The 14,534-nt window shown below is 41.4% G+C and overlaps 1 protein-coding gene across 1 annotated transcript in view; it reads right to left on the bottom strand.

Moving 5' to 3' along the window:
* LOC148825579 (scavenger receptor cysteine-rich type 1 protein M130-like) overlaps nt 1–13,831 on the bottom strand; it is a 97,305-nt gene extending 83,474 nt beyond the window's left edge. Inside the window, exons 1-4 of the mRNA XM_088926327.1 lie at nt 13,774–13,831; nt 2,442–2,750; nt 1,205–1,382; nt 362–378 (exon numbers count right to left, since the gene is read on the bottom strand). Coding sequence (XP_088782453.1) covers nt 362–378; nt 1,205–1,382; nt 2,442–2,750; nt 13,774–13,831 — 562 coding nt within the window. The remainder of the gene's footprint in view (nt 1–361; nt 379–1,204; nt 1,383–2,441; nt 2,751–13,773) is intronic.
* Between the last annotated feature and the right edge of the window lie 703 nt (nt 13,832–14,534).

Raw genomic sequence — 14,534 nt, 5'->3', positions numbered from 1 at the left:
ACACTTATTGTAACAGATTGTTCATAAGCAGTATATATGTATATATATTATTATATTATATATATATTTAATATATATAGTAAGTTTAATATATTCCACATTGTTCATAAACAGTATACCAGATAAGTTATTTTTCCTGACCCACTGTTGGGCATAGAGACAATAGCTCCACCAGTGTCAAATTGCAGTATTCAGATAGACCTGAGTGTGTTTGTGACACACAGAAAAAACTGCACACACACAGCTGTTGCCTCACTGACTGATCTGGGATTCCGCTGAGCAACAGAGACATCAACACACACTGAGAGCCCTAGATACAGAACAGGGGCTAATTCATACCTGGTGTTTTGGAAGAGGGTACAGCTGAAGTAGGGAAGCCTGTGGAACAAACAGAGAGAGAGAAATCAGACTGTGAACCTTGTGTGAGAGGAGCAATTTAACACCAGAAATGAAACTACAAATAAAACAGCACTGATGTGATTAAGACAGTCCTCATTCTCTCTTTACCTGCTCCAGGTGAATCTTTGGTCATATTTGAGTCTGTGAAAGAGAAGAAAGGAGCTCATTTCTGTCCACAGGAGTGATGTTTCACCAGTGGAGTGTCAGCTGTGTGTGGGGCTCAGGTGTACATAACATCTGTAAACTTTGACTTTCTGAGACTCACTTTCTTTTCAGGCTCCTGTTTAGTTGGGCTCTATTAATTAAACTAATTAAGCAGGTCAGATGTTAATTACAGGATACTGAGGTACAGAACTTTCTTTAATCTTTAAGAGCCATCAGTGATATCAACATAAATATAAAACTGATTTTTAGTCCTCAGTGTATTTGTGTATCTATCCATCAGAAAGAAAATGACAATCTAATAACCCCTTGAGGGAATATTTGAGTTAGATATGACATGTTTAAAACACACTCACGTTTTAAGGAATATGTGTTTTCATCTTTGCATCTCTTACATAACTGGCAGTGTGTAACAGAGCAGATATTCAGTCAATCATGAAAACAGTGTGCTTCTGTGTGTAAGCAGAGGGAGTGTCACTTTGTTTTAAACACACGATTCTCACCAGAGCAGATGACTCCTGCGTCCTGTCCATGAGAGCACCCTGCTCTGCCCCATGAAGAGACAGCGCAGTGTGAGAGACGACTCTCATTGCCCTTGCACTCAAACACATCAGCCCATACTGGTCCACTGCCCTGTCCAAACCTGGCCTGTCCTGGTGCTGCTACAGCCTCCCCACAGCCCAGCTGCTGGCAGAGAGCCCTGGCATCTGTCAGGTCCCAGTACAGGTCACACACTGTCCCCCAGTCCTTGAAGAACCACTGTAACTCCACTCGGCCAGAGCAGGAGTCAGAGCCGTTCGCCAGCCTGAACCCTGTGTATCCTGCAGATAGGAGAGAACTTCACCAGCATGACACCACTGCAGGCCACAAGAAATACAACAAAATAAAGTATCAATACAGTGAAAAAAACTAGCATATCCAGTATATAGTGACTGAGAAACCAATTGCAGGCATATAATAAGAACGGATATTGTGATGCCATAAGGGATTGTTTCCTCAAAAGGTGCTACTTTCCCTGGGGACTTATCTTTCCAAGTTTTCCCCATACGTAAGATAACGATGTGCAGCTCATAGGAGACAATTAGCACCCTGCTCTAGGCCACATAAAACCAAGAAGGACTTGGAGAAGACAAAAAAATTCCACAATAATTGCCTCAGCCTGGCACATATTGAAATAAAGTATCAATAAATTGTCCCCATGATGAAGGTTTTTACTTACATTTTTCATCTCTACAATTCCAGTCTTAGGCCCGAAGAATAGCGTTTGATATTCCTGTAACAGCCCTTGTCATCACAGGCTGTTTACCTTACTTTTCCGAGCTTCATCGGTGAGCAGCTTTGTTACAATTGAAAAAACTACCTACTACCTGCTAACTGTACTTTTTTCCCCACACAGTCTGAGAGCTGAAGGATAGGTTGCTGCTATTAAAACAGGCTTTGGCACAGCACAGGCTGATAAGTTTTCTCATCCTCAAGGCTGAAGGAAAGTTTTGGTAGATGTACATTTCAGAAACCAGCCCAGGCAGAAAGCACCATCCCCTCAGTTGTTACACTAAACCACCTGTGTTATTTTCTTCCCCTAGCAGTTTCCACACCGGGCGCTGATGGGAACACCGACACAGCCACAGGGACTGTCCTACGGTCATATACTGTAAGTTCCAGCCAATAAATCACTGTTTTAAATTAAGTCTGGTGTGTGGGGTGTGTGCTTGGGACCCTGCCTAGAACCTGCCGATTGCGTGCTGCCCCACTCGGCACTCCTCCCCCACTCTCCCCTGGAGATCACTCAGTCTACAGCAGAAATCACCCAATCAAAATATGTGTCATTTACGACTCTATAACGATTGTTTCCATGAAGGACAGTGATGTGACTCTCTTACCTGTACAAGTCAGACCCACAGCTCTGCTCTGGGAGCAGCTGTGCTCTGGCCTGGCTGCAGTGGGGCAGTGCTGTAGTTTGGACTCTTGTCCTGTACACTGGAACTGCTCTGACCCGACTGCACCCTGGCCCTGTCCGAAATGAGCCCCTCTGTGTATCACTGAAGGAGCCCCACAGTCCAGGTCACGACAGACGACCTCTGCATCCTGCCAGTCAAAGTCAGAGTCACACACTGAGGTCCAGGTCTTCTTGAGATTCACCTCCACTCTCCCAGAGCAGAGACTGTGTCCGTTCACCAGCCTCAGGAAACCTGCAATAGAGAACTACAGGCTGTCAGTCTGAGCAGGTAATCTCTCATAGTGCAGCTCATTGCTCACTGTCGCTGAACCTGGTGTCTGTGAAAATTAAACTTACTACCCTATGAAAATAAATTACCTTCGTGTGAAAAATAGATATCATTGATTCTCAATTTAAATCTTGACTTCTTATTGTTCCATCCATAAATAGATTTACACCTATGATTAGGCGTAGAAAATTACATTTTATAAATGCATATACTATTACAATCAATTGTACAATAATGCAAAGTGCTTTCAATAAGAATATAGATAATAGGACAGATATAGATAAGAAAGTAGATAATAGGATATAAAAATTAAATGAAAGAGAGGAGTGTTGGAAGAAAATCTGAAAGGTCAACGTCAAATAGTTAAACCAAAAAATATTTTGTGGCTGAATGTTTTAACTGAATGTAAAATTGATTAATTTCTTCCAGAAATAATGTAGATACATGTTAATCTAATAATTTTAGATGTATATTAAGATCAAAGAGGCTAAATCACCAATCTCCACCTCCACCTCCACCTGTTCTCTAAAATGTGTCTCTGAAGAAAGTCAGTGCATTATTAGCTGTACACTGGGGCAAATAAAACTCACAGACACCAAATTGATCAGTCTGTGGAACATTACAAAGTACCCAAATTATCACTATCATTCCAGCTGCTCAACATGCCCATAACTATTACTACAGCGCTAACAGTAGTGCTACATGTTGCACAAAGACTGCTGTGAAATCAATCAAAACAGAAAGTGATAACAAATCCATCCATGAATTCTGCTTCTTCCAATTCAGTGGAGCCAGAGGTATGGAACTAATAACTACAGAAGAAATGGCTGATCATTATCATCTAATTCACAAAAGAAGAGCAGTGTGTCACTCCAGGCGTTATAAACCCAAGGAACAGAGATCTCACATCCTGGCACTGCTGGAGCAGGACAGTCTGACCTGGGCACTGACAGATACTCTGGACAAGACCAGGACTGTCACAGCCTGGCACTGCTGGAGCAGGACTGTCTGACCTGGGCACTGACACACACACTGGACAAGACTAGGACTTTCACAGCCTGGCATTGCTGGAGCAGGACTGTCTGACCTGGGCACTGACAGACACTCTGGACAAGACCAGGACTGTCACAGCCTGGCACTGCTGGAGCAGGACTGTCTGACCTGGGCACTGACACACACTCTGGACAAGACCAGGACTGTCACAGCCTGACACTGCTGGAGCAGGACTGTCTGACCTGGGCACTGACACACACTCTGGACAAGACCAGGACTGTCACAGTCTGGCACTGCTGGAGCAGGACTGTCTGACATGGGCACTGACACACACTCTGGACAAGACCAGGACTGTCACAGTCTGGCACTGCTGGAGCAGGACTGTCTGACCTGGGCACTGACAGACACTCAGGACAAGACCAGGACTGTCACAGCCTGGCACTGCTGGAGCAGGACTGTCTGACCTGGGCACTGACAGACACTCTGGACAAGACCAGGACTGTCACAGCCTGGCACTGCTGGAGCAGGACTGTCTGACCTGGGCACTGACAGACACTCTGGACAAGACCAGGACTGTCACAGCCTGGCACTGCTGGAGCAGGACTGTCTGACCTGGGCACTGACAGACACTCTGGACAAGACCAGGACTGTCACAGCCTGGCACTGCTGGAGCAGGACTGTCTGACCTGGGCACTGACACACACTCTGGACAAGACCAGGACTGTCACAGCCTGGCACTGCTGGAGCAGGACTGTCTGACCTGGGCACTGACACACACTCTGGACAATACCAGGACTGTCACAGCCTGGCACTGCTGGAGCAGGACTGTCTGACCTGGGCACTGACAGACAGTCTGGACAAGACCAGGACTGTCACAGCCTGGCACTGCTGGAGCAGGACTGTCTGACCTGGGCACTGACAGACAGTCTGGACAAGACCAGGACTGTCACAGCCTGGCACTGCTGGAGCAGGACTGTCTGACCTGGGCACTGACAGACGCTCTGGACACATCCAGGGTTGTCCTTCTCCACATGAAAGCAGATCTCAGAGAATGACACACTCTCATGGAGTTCAGCTCCACGTACACACAGCTGGGTCTAGCAGACAGCTCCTGGCTATGTTAGGGATTCGGTAAGAGAAACCGAAACCAGTGAATGAACCCACTTGCAGGAGCTGATAAAGCCTAGCTGTGATCCGAAGAAAGCCGTAGTCGAAGAAACGAGCCGAGAGTCCAGGGGAAGCCAGAGATCCAAACAGGGAACGAGTTAGCGAAGCCAAACCGTGATCCGAAACCGTAGACAATAGAGCAATCCGGGAGTCCAGGGGAAGCCAGATATTCAAAACAGAGAGTGAGTACCGAAGCCAAGCCGTGATCGGAAAACCGTCATCAAAGGGGGAAAAACCGTAATCCGAAAACCAAGAAAGACACAAAGCAGAAGAAGGAGTAGCGCAACTAGGAAGCTCGAAAGGAAAACCAATACTGAGCCAAGAGGTAGGAAAAGACAGGTGTTTAAGTACAGGATGAGACGGGGGTGTGGTGGTGAATAAGTAAACTGATAGGTAGACTGATGAAGTAAGGCTACGCCTTCTTCTGCCTCCTCCGTTGCCGGGAGGCAGGGATCGTAACAGGCTACAGTGCATCACAAGAAAATACATGACCATCAGTGCCTTAAAGAAGTCAAAATATGGCAGAGCAGTTTAGATGTTAGTGGTCTAGTCTGAAATATCAAACCTGAAATCATTAATTTACATAAATGAGCCAACAGAACTGTTTCTTCTCTATTTATATCCAAAGCTGCATTGTTTTCTTGAATTCTTAAATTCTGGGCTCATCAGAATCAGACCGACAGTCCCTCCACCACCAAGGATCAGCCCTTTGGACAGCTGGTAGTGCAGCTGAACTCCACTACAGCACTGAGCCCCACAAGACCATTATAAGACACCTGAGACTGTCCAGATCCACTGACACTGACACCAACATACCATTTAAACACACCTGAGACTGACCAGATCCACTGACACTGACACCAACATACCATTTAAACACACCTGAGACTGACCAGATCCACTGACACTGACACCAATATACCATTAAAACACACCTGAAACTGACCAGATCCACTGACACTGACACCAACATACCATTAAAACACACTTGAGACTGACCAGATCCACTGACACTGACACCAACATACCATTTAAACACACCTGAGACTGACCAGATCCACTGACACTGACACCAACATACCATTTAAACACACTTGAGACTGACCAGATCCACTGACACTGACACCAAAATACCATTAAAACACACTTGAGACTGACCAGATCCACTGACACTGACACCAAAATACCATTAAAACACACCTGAGACTGACCAGATCCACTGACACTGACACCAACATACCATTAAAACACACCTGAAACTGACCAGATCCACTGACACTGGCACCAACATACCATTAAAACACACCTGAAACTGACCAGATCCACTGACACTGACACTAACATACCATTAAAACACACCTGAGACTGACCAGATCCACTGACACTGACACCAACATACCATTAAAACACACCTGAGACTGACCAGATCCACTGACACTGACACCAACATACCATTAAAACACACCTGAAACTGACCAGATCCACTGACACTGGCACCAACATACCATTAAAACACACCTGAAACTGACCAGATCCACTGACACTGACACCATCATACCATTTAAACACACCTGAGACTGACCAGATCCACTGACACTGGCACCAACATACCATTAAAACACACCTGAAACTGACCAGATCCACTGACACTGACACCAACATACCATTTAAACACACCTGAGACTGACCAGATCCACTGACACTGACACCAAAATACCATTAAAACACACTTGAGACTGACCAGATCCACTGACACTGACACCAAAATACCATTAAAACACACCTGAGACTGACCAGATCCACTGACACTGACACCAAAATACCATTAAAACACACTTGAGACTGACCAGATCCACTGACACTGACACCAACATACCATTTAAACACACCTGAGACTGACCAGATCCACTGACACTGACACCAACATACCATTTAAACACACCTGAGACTGACCAGATCCACTGACACTGACACCAAAATACCATTAAAACACACTTGAGACTGACCAGATCCACTGACACTGACACCAAAATACCATTAAAACACACCTGAGACTGACCAGATCCACTGACACTGACACCAAAATACCATTAAAACACACTTGAGACTGACCAGATCCACTGACACTGACACCAAAATACCATTAAAACACACCTGAGACTGACCAGATCCACTGACACTGACACCAACATACCATTAAAACACACCTGAGACTGACCAGATCCACTGACACTGGCACCAACATACCATTAAAACACACCTGAAACTGACCAGATCCACTGACACTGACACCAACATACCATTTAAACACACCTGAGACTGACCAGATCCACTGTCACTGACACCAACATACCATTAAAACACACCTGAGACTGACCAGATCCACTGACACTGACACCAACATACTATTTAAATACACCTGAAACTGACCAGATCCACTGACACTGACACCAACATACCATTAAAACACACCTGAGACTGACCAGATCCACTGACACTGACACCAACATACCATTAAAACACACCTGAAACTGACCAGATCCACTGACACTGACACCAAAACACCATTAAATCACCTGAAAATGAAAAGGCATTTCACCCAACAGCACAGTGGAACCACAGTAGATTGTCACTTCACCAGTGCTAAAACAGTAAAGGCGCAGTGAAGTAGATACAGACTCACTGAGCACAGCCTGCCTATTTAAACAGAACATCACCGAAGTGCCTGGAGACAGAGGATGAGCTACAGGCTCAGTGAGACTGCATAAACACAGAGGAAACACAGAAACAAGACACACTAATCAAATTAAATATATTATGTTTATAACATATATTGCTTTGAATTATTATTATCATCATATTATCAATACTAGATTTGAATTAATTTAATTTTAATTAAATGGATCATGATGATGGACTCTAGATCAGTGGAGGAGTTTTCATTGTCCTCAGTGCTGGAGTCTGGAGACAGTCTGTGTCTCTTACCTGAACACCTTACTCCAGCATCATAGTCATGAGGAACGCTATACTGTTTCATTTCTTGTTTTTCACAGTCCCTCACATCAGACTCTGACCCACTGCACTTGACCCCACCCAGCAGGACTGATCCAGACCCTGGTCCGAAGTGAGAGCTCTTTGGTGCTGAAACAGCAGATCCACAGCCCAGCTGTCTGCACACCACTGCAGCATCATTGAGATCCCAGCCACTGTGATAAACTGTCCCCCACTCTCCTTTATACTGGATCTCCAGTGTCCCTTCACAGGGACTGGCACCATGCACCAGCCTCACATCAACACTGCCTGTAGAGAGAGAGGAACAAAACTTATCGTCATGTCTACTGGATATTTTATTTTAAGACATTTTAGAAACACACCAGCTTTTTTTATTTTGTTTTACCTGTTTGATTGGATTGCTAGTCTCTCCCATGGGGAACAAGAGACAGTGGAGTGACAGGAAGTCCACCAGCAGCCATCTCACGTCTCCCTCCACACACCTGTGTCCAGATCCTGTTATATATCTCTCTGTCCATATCACTGTGTGACTGCAGAGGGCTGTTCCACTGTGGTCAGTACAGAGGACAGTGGCTGTAATGACGGTGTTCCTGTGTTTCTGGGAGCTGTGGGCAGTATAGTGGACAGTGGCTGTAATGACTGTGTTCCTGTGTTTGTGGGAGCTGTGGGCAGTATAGTGGACAGTGGCTGTAATGACGGTGTTCCTGTGTTTGTAGAAGCTGTGGTCAGTACAGTGGACAGTGGCTGTAATGACTGTGTTCCTGTGTTTCTGGAAGCTGTGGGCAGTATAGTGGACAGTGGCTGTAATGACTGTGTTCCTGTGTTTCTGGGAGCTGTGGTCAGTACAGTGGACAGTGGCTGTAATGACGGTGTTCCTGTGTTTGTAGAAGCTGTGGTCAGTACAGTGGATAGTGGCTGTAATGACTGTGTTCCTGTGTTTCTGGGAGCTGTGGGCAGTACAGTGGACAGTGGCTAATGAACTGTGTTCCTGTGTTTCTAGAAGCTGTGGTCAGTATAGTGGTCAGTGGCTGTAATGACTGTGTTCCTGTGTTTCTGGAAGCTGTGGTCAGTACAGTGGACAGTAGCTGTAATGACTGTGTTCCTGTGTTTCTGGGAGCTGTGGTCAGTATAGTGGTCAGTGGCTGTAATGACTGTGTTCCTGTGTTTCTAGAAGCTGTGGTCAGTATAGTAGTCAGTGGCTGTAATGACTGTGTTCCTGTGTTTCTGGAAGCTGTGGTCAGTACAGTGGACAGTAGCTGTAATGATCGTGTTCCTGTGTTTGTCAGAAGGCTGAATCACTGAAACCAGGTTTGGTGTATCTGGTGTATCTGGGTCTCAGACCCCACATGTACTTAACAGTGCACACTGACTGCATGTCTGTATCAATTAAGACATTTAAACACTAATAAGTCTTTTCAACATTCTACTTTGAAAATAAGTTATAATAAAAATAAAAATATTTTCTTAATAGATGGGTGCTTCACAAGCTGAAATATGTGAAGTGTAATGCTGCAGAAAGATGGAAAATCTGCAGCAGGAGATATAATTGAAACCCAGGCGCAGGACTTTGAGCTCTTTCAGAGTTTGAATGATCAGGGAGTAACAGATCGAATGCAGGCTGCTGGGCTGAATGAAAAAGGTGAACAGAAAGAAAAAATAAAGAGGGACACCCGTCTCCCAGCTGAAATAAAGAAAAGAAAGGCTGGAGAGTCAGCGAGGAAAAGGAAAGAATTAAAACAGAGAAAATATTTCAGGATCGAAGAGCAGGAGTAGTGAGAAATTAAAATAACCGAGTGATAAACTTGACTATGAGAGGAATGCGATCGCTAGGTTCACAAGGTTTAGCTCTAATGATGGAGATTCGGTGTTCTGAACAGTTTCAAATAAAGAGGTGATTAGTGTGACTGGGAGCCTGAATGAAAGACTGAAGGTTTAATTGAAAGACGTCCTGACCCAGTCTGAATGACAGGGTGAACGCTCGAGGGAATGTTTCTGTTGACGCGAGTCAGTCCCAGCCCAGACTGTACGTGAAGTGTGTATACTTACTGTCCAGCGCACATTTACAGTAACTAGATTTGTTCTTTTTGATTAAATTTTCAATCACCTTCAGTTTGGAGTGTGAAATATTTTTTTCCATTACACACTATATGCTACAATTCATTTAAGTACTACTTTTTATTCATTTATTTTTTTGCTATGCTTACATGATAAATATGTGAACAATGTGTTTTAGCTTTTACCTCTCAAGATCTTAGTACATAATTCACAGATTGAATTATAGTTGCACTTAATAATATATTCTAGAATCACAGTGCACAGGTTGTTTTTATTACTCTTTTTTTTTAAATTCCATAATGTAAGAAAAATTATCCCTATCATTAGTTATCTAAGACTTACAAACAACAATTCATTTAGCTGTGAAGTATCAGTCAAATGCAGAATAAACATGGAAAAATAATTAAACCTTTCTCTCTTCAAAATGAAGGACTTCCGGGTCAAATACACATTTCTTCCAACATAATAGACACATTTCTCAAATAAAACTCCAGTCTGAACAGATCCCAAACTTTTGTTTAAAGTTGAAAAAACTACAAGATTTGCCTCAGGACTCCTGTGTTGTTACTGAAACTGGACATCGTTGTCTAAAAGCACCCAGTATGGATTCAGGTCAGAAAACTACAACACACTGCAATACAAATACCTATCACCTGAATGTGACTGTTATAACAAATAAACACAACTATATGTCTTGTCCTCAATAGTGTTACAGTGTTAGATCCTTCTGTAATATAATTACCATAGTATCTAAAACTACTGTAATCATTCTCAAAAATAACCATGGATCAAAAATATTTTAATACATTTACCTTCAGTACTCTTATTTGTATTAGCACATTCACCTGCAATAGTTACTAATATTATTTGTTAATCGGAAACGTGCCTTAAATATACTTTTATCTCTGATCACCTGTCTGTAATAGTTCTTTGCACTAAAATTGTCACCTTCTCTCAAAATACTCTATTTTTTAATAACATTTCCATAATGTTATAATGTTATCATTATTAATGTTACTTTAATAATACAGTAAATACAAAATGTGTCAATAGTAATAATACTGGAGTCTCAATAATATTCTAGTATTTAATAACACACTTATCTCAGTTAAAATATTAGTCAAAAAATACTCCAGTGTTTAATAACACATCAGTTAATTACTTTAATAAAACATATTAATTCATCAGTGTGTAAAATAAAATATCTGTCCGATCAATACAACAGTGTTTAAAAACACACTGATCTCTGTTAATACACTAGTCTGTTTTTATACCTGTTAGAGAGGGCAGAATTGAGCACAATGAAATAAACAACCCCTGGTAAATATTTTGAAGACGTTGTATTATTGTTAAAACATTTGTATTCCTTTTTGTTTGCAAATGGGAACATTTCCACAAGTCCTAGCACATGACCCAAATTACAGCCCAAATTTTGTATTTTATTATTATGGTAATAGATAAGGGATTGTCAAGTTGTACAACATTTTTGATAAGGTTGCTAAATATCTACAATATTAATAGTTATAATAATTATATGTTAGTACTTAAAAAACATTATCCTTAGTCTGTGTTGTGTGTAATAGTGCATAACTGCATATAAAACTATTAATACAGCATTAATAGAAAATAGTTTAAAAAACATATAAGCTGAATTAATATTATGATTAATTGTCGAGGTGAAATTCTTGTTAATACTGCAAAATGTTTATTATTTTTCCTTATTTAAAGCACCAGAATAAAATCAATTATAATTTTAAGGAATATCCATAAAGCTGAGTTTTAAATTAAACAGAAAAGCACTTCTGCATGCTGTGGTCACTACGGTGGGCAGTGGCTGTAATGACTGTAGAACCTCAGATGGCTGGTCCTGGGTTCCAGGAGACTGTGGTCACTATACTGGACACTGTACTAACTCTGTGGCTTCCAAGTCCTGGGACCAGTGTTTCTGTGTTAGTGGGACCTGTGGTCACAACAGTGGTCAGAGGCTGACAGGTACTTCACATGTTGTACTGAAATGTGTGTGAGGTGTATATTCCCATTGTCTGTATGTGAATTGTTGACAATGATTTTCTAGCCTTTACCTGCCAACATCTAAACTTAACACATGATCATCAGATTAAATTATATTAAAGAACAACATTTTTCAAAAATACCAGACAGGTTTAACATGTAGGCACAGATACATTTATTATGATGTTGTCCTGAGCAACTGCTCAAAAATCTAAACTTGAGTCCTGTGATTACGAATTAATTTTTAAATATTGCATTTGTATGATAACATGTAATTAAATATTTAATATGTATTACTCATACTTATATAATTGCATTTGATAATAATTTCAGATTTCGAATGTAGTCAAAAACAATAAAGCATTCTTATTAAAACTTCACAATTTACAAAAAAACCCTGTCATTAGATAACTAACCTAAAAACACAAATTAAATTATTTAGCTGTTAAATAATAGACAAATCCTGTATAAACACAAAACACAACTACCATTTTTTGTTTCCTCCTGTAATGCCACAATGTCTTGTAGTTGTTAAATTATTAATGTTACACCTCAGTTTCTGATGAGACCCCAGTTAATAATAATACACCTACAATACTAAGAATTTCCACAATTTTGTTAATATTTTTCATTTTATAGCTTATAAACCAATAATGAATGTAACTTTTATCAGCCTGTGCTTTTCAATGTGAAAACAAGCAGACCTGGTCTTTATGAACCAGGTTATACATACAGTATACAGATTTTATTTTCACATAAATATAAAAATACAAGAGCTAATTGTCCTATGACTGAAAAGGTTTTACATTTTCAAAATGTAATTGTATGTCTTTAAAATGAAGAATTCACATTCATAACTTCCTATCATATTGGAACACATATTCTTATAACACCTAGAGGAACTACTTGTTTTCACAGCAACTGAACATCACACAGTTTAACGATAGAAACCTGGACTGTCTGAATACACCAAAGATATAATGGCAGCATTAAAACTCCAGTCTTAATTCTCTAGCATAAACACTTTGGTTGGTGGTGACAACACATTTACTGTATATCTATTAATACATCAGTCTGTAATAATTTAATATCAGTCTCAATAATAATTCACTATTTAAAAACACGTGTATCTCTATTAATGCAGCAGTCTGTAATAAGACAATACAGAGGAGTCAGAACTGAACACAATAAAACAATAAACAACCCAGGGTATTTCTGAATCATCCTGTATAATATGATATTATTCTAGAAACATTTTTTATTGCTCACACGTTTTTTGTTTTCGAGTAAATGAAGACTTTTTCACATGTCACAGCATATCACTCAAATTACCACTTATATATAAAGTTTATTATTACAGTAACGAGTAAGTTAAATAACTTTTTAAAGATTTTATACACTCCATATTTTCACAAATTATCAATAGAGGGTGATAATGGCCAGCTTCTGCTCTATCCATCTATAACATTATTATTATATAATGTTTAGAAATCTTAAGAATTTTTTTTAAAAATCCAATAAAAATTAAAAGCAACTAATTATATTTAGACACAGCTAATTATATTTCCTTACTTACAGACCAAGATAAAATACAGTTATAATATTTTTGATGAATACCCACAAAGCTGAATGTAAAATAAACATTTAAAAAATGTTCAACCCACTTATTGCTCCATTTACATCAAAACTTTACTTAATTTAATTCCAGTTGTTGTCTGTCTGTCTGGACAGGAGAAGACTGGACACTTACCGGCTGAGCTGTGCAGCACCAGGACAGCGAGAGAGAAGATGGACAGGCAGCTCTCCATTGTCATCAGGACAGAGCGCAGCTGAGACCCCTGTCTTCACCCCTGAGCCCACAGGGCAACAGAGCTGCTGCTCCGCACCCCAGACCCCCAATAACAAAACAGCCCCCAGCCCCGCCAATCACACACAGCACTGCCTTTTCCGACTGACAGCAGGAACCTCTCACACAGGCGGGACGGCCAATCAGACAGGGCCCTTTCAGTCTTCTCCATATATATCAGAGACACATCACTGTTTCCTCTCCCTGAAGACACTCCCACCAGCGCGGAGGAGAGGAGAGACAGGAGCAACTCTGTGTCTCACTGGAGGAAACACAGATACAGATACAGACAGCAGGGCTGCAGGTGCTGCAGGGGCAGGAAGAGATCAGATATTAAACTAAAAAAATTGTAGACAAGTATTATATTTTTAAATCAGTATCAAGATAATCAATTATGTATATATGGTCCTGTAATTCTTGCTGTCTGTATCAGGAAGTGTCTAGAATGTAGTCCTGTCTTGCTGTCGGTGTCAGGCAGTGTCCAGTGACTGGTGTCCTGAATATGGTCCTGTCTTGCTGTCTGTGTCAGGCAGTGTCTAGTGACTGGTGTCCTGAATATGGTCCTGTCTTGCTGTCGGTGTCAGGCAGTGTCCAATGACTGGTGTCCTGCAGTGAGTCACAGAGTTCTTGTGTCTCCAGACAGTAATGTCTTCTGGTCATGGTCA

Source organism: Atractosteus spatula, chromosome 10 (assembly GCF_055471065.1).
Source record: "Atractosteus spatula isolate fAtrSpa1 chromosome 10, fAtrSpa1.hap1, whole genome shotgun sequence".
Classification (NCBI taxonomy): Eukaryota; Metazoa; Chordata; class Actinopteri; order Semionotiformes; family Lepisosteidae; genus Atractosteus; species Atractosteus spatula.
Note: the sequence above shows the minus strand (reverse complement) of the source record. Positions and strands in the feature narration are given on the sequence as shown.